Raw genomic sequence first — 11,846 nt, forward strand, 5'->3', positions numbered from 1 at the left:
AAAATTAAAAACTCACACACACATACCCTTATGGCGATACGTTATGCCGCCCTTTCAGCGCGTTTTGCTGACCTGTGTTGGGTAATGCTTCGTGCTTGAAAGTGCGTTTATGTCCACATCTTGCTGAGGGGATTTTTTTTTTTAATATTTTTTTTTGCTGTTTGTTCTTTTTTTATTATTATTATTTCACTTAGGATTTTCAATGTTTGCACTGTAGGAAGTGGAGCATCGGTGCTTCTGTAGGACAATAGGAACTTACAACCCTCCTGCGTGCCTCCATTAGCGCTTAAGACTGCTACACATATGCTCTTCCCTTTCACTTTGTCTCGCTATATATCCATTTATTATTCCAGCCATTTTTATGTGTAAGGTGCTCAGTTATTTTGTACAAAACTTTCTATTTTGACCAAGTCAGCGTTCTTCTGGTCTTATCTCAGAATAAATGTCAGTTTTCTTGTAGCATATAAAGTAATCATGACCATGACCATAAACAAGGGACAGCGTTCCTGGCAGAAAACCAGCAAATGTCTGGGTCTTGCTGTCTAAGCAAGATCAAGTTAAACCTCCCAAAAAAGAAAAAAAACAAACAAACAAACAAAAAAAACTTAGCTCTAGACAGTGTTAATCGGGCAGCCTGCCATTTTCTGTGTCCCTGACTTTGTCTGGTGCTTTCCTGGTGGTGCTTGTACACTGTTATTCCGTTCTCACACTTTTTTATGATTTACGGCCTGACACCGTTGCCAGGCTGGAGATACAAAGAAGCTGAATTACTACATTTAATCTTAAGCAGCAGACTTGGTACAGTTAATGCTGCTACAGAGCCATCTCTGGTTCATTCTGGCTAGCAATTGCTGTGGAAAGCAGCATGATTTCCATTACAGATCTTACATGCAGGCCTTGAAATGGCAGCAGTTGAAACTGTGTCAGTGTTCAGAGGCGGGTTTATAAATTAAAACAAATTTTTCTGCTTCTTTGTAAAGTGAATGTGGCAATCTTGCCTGCCTTTCTGTTGGTCAGAGTTCTCCCTGCATTCCAGCAGTTAATAACCAATGGACTGGAAGGCCTTGTTTCTGGTGCATCACGTTCTTTTAAGTGTTGTAATGTGTGTGAAAATCTCTTTTATTCTGGAAGAGAAGCCCATGCCTTATATGAAATGTGTGCAGGTGGAATAGCATGTTGGTTTTTCTCTCCTCTAGATGATGACAACTCAGAAGAAGGCCTTCACACCATCCTTTCGGGAAGGCATGAATATGCATTCAGCTTCGAGCTTCCACAGACGTAAGTACCCCCACACAGTCCTCAGGCCCTGCTGCCCACCCACCTGACCAAAACTCCTGCTGTGGGTGGAGGGGAAACCTTTTCAATGGTAGTAGGAATTGTGCTCCAACATGCAGCAGAGAACATACTCTTGTTACACTGAAGAGGTTGCTTTTACACTGATACACGTTCTTTTTATAGCTGCCACAAAAAGGTTCATTGCTGCCCAGTTGCTCACTTTCTTTTGACCAAGTCCTACTGACTTTTTAGGTATTCCAATCTACTACCCCTTCCAAAGAGGAGGGAGTGGAATTTGAACTGCCACTGGAGTCCTGCAGAGTAGCTGAGATACCTTCTAACTCAATCGGCCATTTACTGGAGCTATCCAGACCAGCAGAACTAGAAATAAGATCAGAGTGGAATTGTTTGGCCTCAGTCTGGGACAGATGCATCTGGAAGAGATGATTTAACCAGATTTCAACAAAAAAGAAGGTTGTTTGTACTCAAATAGGATGTATGTACCCTGGCTGGCCTTTCATGCAGAAAGGAAGGGCAGAAGTAAGAAAGTTCCCATACCTAATCCCATTTGCCTTAGAAAGCACAGGCGAAGCAAGAGTGAGAGCAGAAGTGTTAAGATAAAGATTGTTCCCCCATCACTGTCTGAAATGGGTAATGTAGACATTGTGGATGCAATATTTATACATAGAAGGGTTAACAATATGGAAATGAGCTAAAATACAAGTTACAATAAAATTAAATACACAGGAAAAGGAGGAGTCTGAATAAGGATGGAAAAAGGAGCCTTTTGCTGTAAAGGGCAAGTAGTGAAGTCATTAAAGTTTTGAAAGTCACTGGAAATTTGGCAGTGTGTTATGCAGAATAGCTCACTACCTAATATTAAAGCTGTTTATTGGAAGTGGTGGTTTTAGCAGAACCTGCAGATGATAAACGCTTTACAGGTCAGTTTCAAAGTGTACAGCACAGAACTTCTACACTATTCCAGTAACATTTACTATGAAGACCTTAAAGGCAAGTTAGCATTGTGTGAAAATCTCAACTACAAGAAGAAGTAAGGCTAATACTGATTTTCGCTTGAGTTGGAAGGGGCATTAAAAAAACCCCACCCCAAAATATCATATACATGAACATGAAATGCTGAGCTTGTAGTGAAACAGCCAGCCAGCAAAATATCACAAGTATTGGTCAAAGTACAGGTTCTTTTTAAGTGACCTGAAGGAATAACTATTTAACCAGTTTTTGATAATACTGAAAAAGGGTGATATTAAAAGCTTTAACTTTGACACTTCATGGTTACGCTACTTACTTACTAATGTCCATGGAATACTTCCAAAATCGACTTAAACTTCAGAATAACAGAAAGATGTGCACCATCCTGACTGATTTTTGCCCTACAGAACATGAGGCAGAATGAAACATTGGAGACGGATTAGAAAATCTTTTTAATTGGATTATTAGGAGGAAAAACATAAACATGTCAGATGTGCAAATAGACAAGTCAAACCTGTAACTGAAAGAATAATTCTAGTAAAGCACTAGCGTGGCTAGTATTACTCCCTATGAAAAATATGGAAACTTTGCAAATAATTTATTTTTAATGTATATGTAACAGTATATTCAAAACGTAGTAAAATGGAAAAAGAAGAGTTATGGAAAACTACTGTTAATTGGAAATATTGAACTACAAAGATACTTCGTGTTGCCTTTTAGGATATTACTAGTAAAAAAGGTAACGCTTAAAGGTCTGGAAAACCTTTCCACATTATCTCTCTTCCAGCTCCTAAAATAGACTTACTTGATGTATCAAAGTTCAGAGTAGAGTAGTCTTGATGATTTCATGTGTGTATATATATGTACGTATATATATGCTTGTATATGTACATCCTTATGTATTATAAATGTTTTAAGCTGGTCTCATCAAGGTAGAGGAAAATTAGAAGGTGCTCAAAATAGCCTCTGTCTTCAGAACTCCCAAGTTGGAATATTTGCTCTGCTTTAAGGTGAAACTAACTACAAAAACGCTGAGTTAAAGTTAACCTCATACTGAGCTACTGGCCAAGTTAAGTAACAGACAGTGATTTACAAAATGCAATATCCAAAACTGAAAATGGTTTATACTAGTGCTAATTTTAAGTTGGTAATCAAATTTTAGCCTTGAATTTGCATGCTTTACTCTAGATGTGAAAGTAGCCTCTTCAGTTTAAAGGAAATGTGTACTCTCCTGGCATTTTCTAGTACAATTCTTTAATTGATTCTTAAAATCTATGCAAAACTACGGTAGGATGAATTGGAGATGATTTTTTCTCCCATCTTTAATCTTGAATTTTTCTGAGATATGGAAACTTTGCAAATAAGTTACTCTTCATTAAGTACTACAGTGCATTAAAAATGCAGTTCTATATACTAATCCCTGACCTGATCAATTCAATTTTGACCTTTGTGTCCTGCACAGACCACTTGCTACCTCATTCGAAGGCAGACATGGCAGTGTGCGCTATTGGGTGAAAGCCGAATTGCATAGGCCTTGGTTTCTACCAGTAAAATTAAAGAAGGAATTTACAGTCTTTGAACATATAGATATCAACACTCCTTCATTACTGGTAAGAATTGACAGAATTATTCATTTTTTGTTCCTGGCATAAAAAATAATGAAGTATAGTAACTGAAATACTATCCACATCTAATTTTATCTAATACTTATTTGCTACTTTAGTTATGGCCAATCATCTCAGTATTTCATTAGTTCAGCAACTCTGATATTTTGAAAGCTATGTTTTCCTGTACTTGGAGTTGCTTCACTTTTAAGATATGTAAAATGGCTTTATCAATTTAAATTGATAATACTAAATTGTTAAGAAGGAAAATTTTGAGAACTGAACTGTTCCTCTTTGATTTTGAATAAAGAAGGAACAGTGAAATTTTCAAGAATTGTGACAGACTGCTAACTTAAAAATGCAAAGTAAAAAATATATACTGGTGTGCATAATTGATAATTTCCATATGGATAGTTTTCTGACAGTGGGGAGAAATTATCACAATTCTCTATAATCTTTTTCTGAAATGTCATTTCATTAAAATAATTTCAGTATCACAACTGCTTTCAATGAGGATTTGATTTCAATCTGGCCTAAAATTCCATTCCCCACCCCCACTTCTTCAGATGCCCCCTTACCGGGGGGGGGGGGGGTTGGAAAACCTCAAAGTCCATTGAAATAGGTTTCTTGTGTGTATGGGTGAAAAATCAGACTTGCAAAGGGACATTGGTCTTGGACAAATACCCTTAAAATCAAAAGACTCTCATTTGACTTTAATGGGCTTTGGATCAAGTCCTAAATCCTAGTGTCGTGTAAAATAACAAAGTCTGTTTAATATAGATGAAACAGGATCTCTTTGCAACAGGAAATAGCAGGAGTCAAGGTTACAGTATTTCAACTTAGTTATTGTTTCTTAGTTATTGTACTGAAAAGACCTTCTAGTTTAATGATAAATTAAAAGCTCTTCCAACAGTATGCTGAGATATATAGGCTATAAAACCTTTTCTTAAGCTATGCTTCATTTATTTGTGTATAAAAACCTGTTCTAAATGTGACTGTAGTATGAAGTCTAACAAAAAAAGCAATGTTAGTATGGAATTAGAATACACTTTACAGTTTGCTTAGTGCATTTTGCTTGAGAATTCTTCCTCTAAATAAAACTAGCTATGCTTATCAAAATGTGTAATAAGTACATTATTAAAATAATTTTTGGTCTTGATTAGAATAGTTAAAAGAGTCATGGAGCTCTCAATTGAATGGACAATGTTGTTTTTTTTCTTGCAGTCACCCCAAGCAGGCACAAAAGAAAAAACTCTCTGTTGTTGGTTTTGTACCTCAGGCCCAATATCCTTAAGTGCCAAAATTGAAAGGAAGGGCTACACCCCAGGTATGTAACAGAAGTAATTATAGGAAATGTTTTTCCTTCCCTTTTAAAATGACACTTTGTACTTAACCGCTGTTATATAAAAGAAACATTTTAACTATTCTTACCACCTCAGTTTGCATTCATCAAGCTTGCTATTTCTAAACAACTCGCTTGGTTAATTTGCTATGTCTCCAGATTGTCAAAGGGCATCTGCTTCTATTAGACCTGTGCATTTTTCTGCCAGAAGTATCTCATGCTGACCTTATTCCTGTTAACATCAGTAGGTGTTGTTCAAAGTCTAGAGCATTGCTAGCGCATTACAACAATACACAGTATGTGGCAATTTGCTTCAGTTGTCATGCAAATATAAAGAGAACATGAAATTGTTTTGTTTCAGGTGAGTCAATTCAGATCTTTGCTGAGATTGAGAACTGCTCTTCCCGTGTGGTGGTGCCAAAGGCAGCCATTTACCAAACACAGGCATTTTATGCCAAAGGAAAAATGAAGGAAGTCAAACAGCTTGTTGCCAACCTGCGCGGGGAATCCTTGTCATCTGGCAAAACGGAAACCTGGAATGGCAAACAGTTGAAAATTCCACCTGTTTCCCCTTCAATCCTTGACTGTAGTATAATTCGTGTGGAGTATTCACTGATGGTATGTTGGGTGGTTTGTTTCACTTGAGCATGAGTAGTTTCCATTATTCCTTGCAGATTTTTAGCAAAAGATTGTGTGCTGCTAACTAGTTAGAAAAGAAATACATAACCTACCATTAGCGTCCTGACAGAAATTCTGTAAATAAATTCAATTTAAATCTTGCATGTTCTATAAAGCAGTTGTGCCATGTCAGATAAGCAAATGTGTTATGAGTAGGCAACATTTCCAAGTGAGGGCTTGTGTTAAGAATCTTTAGCTGCTTTTGACTTGGGGAGCTTTTTATCTCTCTAGGGACATTGGCTCCAAAACAAACAAACAAAAACTTCAGTTCCTTGTGAAGAATTCCATGGGTGGAGACTTTAGTCTAATAATTATGAAGTGCAGGTACAAACCTATTTTTAATCATACACCTCTTTGATGTTCTTTAGGTATATGTTGATATTCCGGGCGCCATGGATTTATTCCTCAACTTACCACTGGTCATTGGCACCATTCCTCTACACCCGTTTGGCAGCAGAACATCAAGTGTGAGCAGCCAGTGTAGCATGAACATGAATTGGCTTGGTCTGACGCTGCCTGAAAGACCAGAAGGTAACCTGACAAAACAAGTCTGTTTTGATTTTTGTCTGCTTTATTCATTGCTGTCATGCAAACAGACACAAATTACATCCCTCATAATAAAGCCCACAGGAAATCCCTTGTGGATGTTTCCTTACCACCTGCTTGTCCTGTGTAGAAGAACAGAGTTTCCTCCCTGTCTTCCTCTCTTGGGGACAAGCAGTAGAATCCAGCTGCTTGGACACTGGCACAAGCAAAAGCATGGAATGCCATTGTACCTGGGCAGAATTAATCCTGCCTGCAGTATCCCAATTGCATTCTTGATTGTAAGGCATTGTAACCTGTCAAAGTAGCAGTTAAGGCATGCGACCTTTACCATCCTTAGTATCCAAGGCTTTGTGAAAAGATAGTGTAATCCATTGCAGTGGGAATCATTTGTCAAAGGAGAAACTCTGTATCTCTTTCCCTCTTTTTGCATATAAGTACCTGGGGTTGTTTGTGTGCAAACCTCAGACTGATTTGTGGAGCCCAAAGAAATGCAATATGCTAATATTCCTACCTGTACAGAAATTCAGTATTTTGAGTATGCATTAAATTTTAAGAGATATTTAACCACAATAAACAGTCAGTCTGCTGTTGGATTTGAGCATAGTCTTAAAGTAAACCATAACAGCCTACCCTCCCTTTCAATGTTCAAGAACTGGAAAAATCACTGAAGTTACTTATCTACCTGCATTTTACACTTTACAATGATAAAAGTTTTAATATTTATCATGTTATATGTTCTGACATGCATAAGAACTTGTTGTTCGAACTGCGTGTGCCTTTTCCCTGCAGCACCTCCGAGCTATGCAGAAGTGGTCACAGAGGAACAACGACAGTCCAGCCTTGCACCCTTAGGTGCTTGTGATGACTTTGAGAGGGCACTTCCAGGACCATTGTTTGCATATATCCAGGAGTTCCGTTTTCTGCCTCCGCCCCTCTATTCAGAAGTAGGTACCTCAGAATATAATCACGAATTCAATGTTTTTCTGATTGTGTGGAAAAAATGTAGGAAAGTGTTTCTGCTTTATAAAAAACAGGAAGAATAATTAAAATTATGAACATAGGATAAGGAAACTTTGTTTTAGCAAAGTGCAGGTAAATTGCATCAATAATTTTTCAGGATTCTTCACTATTCTAACACTTTGTAGAAATTTCCAAGCTGTTATGCACCCTCTGGGCAACTTCGTTAAAACCTTGCATTATATATATAATACATGCATTGATGAACACCAACATTTTGAGTGTATAGATGCACAACCTGCTAATGTTTTTCACCTCTACTTTATAAAAGTACTGTTTATTTCAGGTTCTGTGTATCTATTGCTTTCAGAGGTTCTATGTAGAGAAGTTGCAAAGGTATTCTTTCTGATTTAGGTTTCTCTAAATGCACAGTTTCAACATTTCTGTCTGCAGTTTTAAGTTCTGTGAAAGCCGCTGAGTAACTGGGACATGACTTCAAAAGCTCTCTATGTTCATATTTTTTGAGAGAAAAGAAGTGGTATAGGACAGAATAGTGTCCTTTGGCTAAAACTTGCCTGGCTTTCACGCACTCTTGATTTTTTGTCTTTTCCTCTTGTAACACTTACCTGCCATTAAGTGATTGAGTGGGCAGTGAGTGATGTGTTTTTTGTCTGCTGGAGTCTTATCTGAAAACTCTTCCATAGCTTAACACTAGAATACAACTCAGGCCCTTTTGTTTAGAGATTTAGAAAGAAGCCTTTACTTTGTCCTAAAAAATGGCTTTCTAAAATTAACTGACCAAACTATATACTAGACTTACCATTAAGTTAGCGTGTTCTTCACCCATTCCTTTTGTAGAAAGGAAGAAGACGTAATGTGTGGAACACATGAACTTACAAGACATTTTATGGGGTCTTTGAGGATTAATTACCTATAAATTAAGTAGAAAGAGGTTTTGTGCCTTTCTAAGCAAAACGTCTTTTGAAATCAATGTAATGTTTTAAGTTACATGTTTAGTGATGAGCCAGGTTGTCTTTTTGTGTACAATAAATAAATTAAAATATTTCTGTGCTACTAAAACAGGATTTCCCAATTTTTTAATTACTTCTTTGTGCTTATCTTTAAATTGCCATCAACCTGTAGCTTAAAGTTTTCCATTAAGTTACTAGTTTGTTGTTGGAAGTTTGCCTAACTGTGTAGAGGTATTTCAGTTACTTGAATAACCTTTGGATTAGGAATTCCATTTATCACTGATTGTCTTAGACTCATCAGTTTTGGTGGGTTTTTGTTCAGATTGGTTTATTTTCTAGCAATTGGCTAAAAATAACTTGGGTTGTTGGGTTCTTTCCCTCTTTTGTTTAGATTGATCCAAACCCAGATCAAACCACAGACGACAGACCATCTTGCCCCTCTCGTTGAAGGAATCCATAAGAAGCTGACTTGACTTGGGTTTTGAACCATACCTACCGTGTTGAAGGTCAAGGCATCATAGTGGAGACGCTTTCAGAGAAAGTGGTTTTGCTCTTGCCTGTATGGTGAATAAATGAAAACAACCTGTGATCATGCTTTGAAGCCTGCAGTAACACTGTAGGACTGCTCCACATGCTTGAAGACCTAAGCTTTCCCCCCTCCCTCTTAAATACTGGCACATACTAGGAGCAGCCTTACTAACCTACAGTCATGTGTGTCCAAACACTCAAACATGTTAAGAGAGGGATGGCTTCCTCTTATGATTTGGAAATTTGCACATGCTTATTGCTTACATTGTGCGGTTCAGTGTCACTACAGCTTTTTCTCATTTATGCCGGACTTTTGTTACCCCTTTCTTATTTGTTTGTGGTCCGCACAATAAGGAGCAAAAGAAAGCTTTGACAAAAAAAAAAAAAAAAGGAAAAAAACCAAACAAACAAACAAAAACAAACAAACCAACAGCAACAGACTTTGACAAATGCACTGACTTTTCTTTTTTTTTAATTTAATGTAGCCTGGACTTTACCTGCATATGCACATGCTCAGAATTGTCCTAGTAGGCTGATCATGTATCACCTCTTCAGCTTGGATCCTATTGTGGATTTATTTACAAACATCAAATGCCTTCAAGCCAATCCTTCTTGCTTTATGTTTTGCAGCCTACTGTAGTAGATAAGCAACAGATGTGGGGATAGGGTGGGGGATGAAGAGTTAATAGACAGAAACTAATAGACTTCATCAAGATTGTATATCTTCTTGATTTCTTTTAAGAATTTGTTGCCTTTCTACTATTATCGCAAAGCAGCATTTTGTTACAGACTGCCTAAAAATCACTTAATCTCAGGTGAACTCATCACTTGCCAAACTGTTGGAATGCTATTTGTTTTGTTACATTGCACTGTTAAGTTCTTTTTTGTTTTGTATTTGTATTTTGTTTTTGTTCTTTATTCGAGAGGGAGATCTGGAATAGGGACATACACAAAAGTTACAAAACCCACCCTCATTCCCATTCTCTTTCTGCATTATAAAAAAAGATGTTCAAGTTGTGAAGCTCTAAAAAAAAAAAGGCACAAATGAAAGCAGCACCAGCAGACATCAGCTCTTCCTCAAAAAAATTTTAAAAGGAAATAGTCATACACTGTCTAGGATTCATAGACAGATCAATATCTCAAGTAGGTAGGGATGGGAAGGGAAAGTAAATCTATTTTTATATATAGCTACTTAATCACCAAAAATTCTATATATAATAAGTCTAGTAGAAAGTATATTTCAAACTGCAGGAAAAGCTTGTATTATGCTAAGAGCTCAGTTTGTGCACTTTGTATTATCTTCAGGGTTTATGATACTGTAAAAGATTAGAAGTATAATTAAACTGGGAAGGATCAGTGTTACCAGCCATACTTAGATGCAAGTTATCTGGAATTGCTTCCACGATTACATCTTAATGTGGTACTCTCAAGAGCTTTAAAACAAAGAGAACAGTGAGTTTTACTGTATATTCATTCAAAATGCAAGAAATTATGTGGAAAGAGCACTTGCCCTTGAGTGTGCCCGAAGAGAAAGAGTGCAAGGGAGCCATTAGATGTGCTAATGTGAATACCAGCACTTACAGGCTAGAGAAATATAATGGAAGTCAACTTTCCTTTTCAGAAACCGTGTAACACAGACCACTGACAAAGGGACACCGTTCTGGTCTTGACTACTTAAACAAATCAAGATGTAATCCATCAAATACTTATCTCCTTGTGCAATAAAACAACTCACAGAGTGGAAGAGGAGAGGCTGGTGTTTTTGCATGGTGCTCATTCTTAAAAACCTCTGCCTTGTTTTTAAGGCTTCATCAATGCGACAAAATAGGCTTTTCCATAAGTGGCCTTTATGAGAACATGAAGGATAATTCATGTTTCAGAAATGACAACAGGGTGATAAAATATAAATGAGTCGCGTTTTAAGTGATTCAGTTAAAAGGCTTGGGCTTTGAGCAGGAATATTGGTGAGAAGGAAATTAGATTATGTCTTATGTTACTAAGCCAATTTTGTGGATGTCCCTTCCTTCTACCCTCTCCAACCAGACAATTTTAAAAGCTGATGGGATCGTAGGTGTAAAAGGGCATTTGGTGGTTTTACTTTTTTTTCCTTTTTTGTTATTTTAACAGACTAGGGAACAATTGCTGATATACATAGCATTAAAGTACTTACCACAATATAATAGAAAATTGCATATAAAGCAGGATTGACCAATATTATAGCAATTGACATGGCATCAGAGCCTTTTTGATTAGAGCAAAAAATTGTATAAGCTTATCAAATAAAGACTTCCAGTTTCAATTATGTTCATTACTCAGAGGCATTACTCTTCCACAAATGTTGGTCAATTCTCAGCATTATAAAACATGAGGTTCACAGTTGTAGCCCAGTATTTGATAGAGAATTCTGATCTGAATTAGGAAAAAGTAAGTAAAATCCAAACATTAGAGAAACAAAGTGCAATATTAAATGTTTGCTTTATAGATTATATTCTATGGCTGTTTGTATTTTTTGTTTGTTTTTAGTTTTGGTGCTGAATATGTCCTTGTAGACTCTGTTTCAAGAAAACGATATGTGGAAAACAGTTTAATTTTTCCTATTGCTCTTCCTTGTGGAAAATAAACTTTTGTAAAAAAAAAAGGTTTTAAATGTCATACCTATGTATAAAACAAAAACCACAAGGATCACATAATACAGGAATCTACTACAGAACACATGTATTACCTGTCTCAAACTACATAGGGAAGAGCTGTTTCTAGAACTATACCACCAAGTACCACGGGAGTCTAGTTTTGGGATCCTTTGCCCCTTTTGTTTACATTGGTGAGCTCATGGGGCGGGCTCCCAGATGGGAAACTGTGGTTTCCTGAATGTGGAAATGCCTTTTCAGGATGCTGTGTTATATTGCATTGCAGCTGCAGTAACCCTGTTTCCAGGTGTCTGGTCCTTTCCCTTAG

General features: G+C 37.0%; 1 protein-coding gene across 1 annotated transcript in view; it reads left to right on the top strand.

Moving 5' to 3' along the window:
* The window catches only part of ARRDC3 (arrestin domain containing 3), a 13,975-nt gene extending 2,446 nt beyond the window's left edge, over positions 1–11,529 (top strand). Inside the window, exons 2-8 of the mRNA XM_008921405.4 lie at positions 1,197–1,278; positions 3,728–3,875; positions 5,094–5,196; positions 5,573–5,829; positions 6,258–6,420; positions 7,225–7,379; positions 8,755–11,529. Coding sequence (XP_008919653.1) covers positions 1,197–1,278; positions 3,728–3,875; positions 5,094–5,196; positions 5,573–5,829; positions 6,258–6,420; positions 7,225–7,379; positions 8,755–8,811 — 965 coding nt within the window. The 3' untranslated portion in view covers positions 8,812–11,529. The remainder of the gene's footprint in view (positions 1–1,196; positions 1,279–3,727; positions 3,876–5,093; positions 5,197–5,572; positions 5,830–6,257; positions 6,421–7,224; positions 7,380–8,754) is intronic.
* The last annotated feature ends 317 nt before the right edge of the window (positions 11,530–11,846 follow it).

This window comes from Manacus vitellinus, unplaced genomic scaffold (genome assembly GCF_001715985.3).
Source record: "Manacus vitellinus isolate BGI_N305 unplaced genomic scaffold, ASM171598v3 scaffold_23_pilon, whole genome shotgun sequence".
Taxonomy (NCBI): Eukaryota; Metazoa; Chordata; class Aves; order Passeriformes; family Pipridae; genus Manacus; species Manacus vitellinus.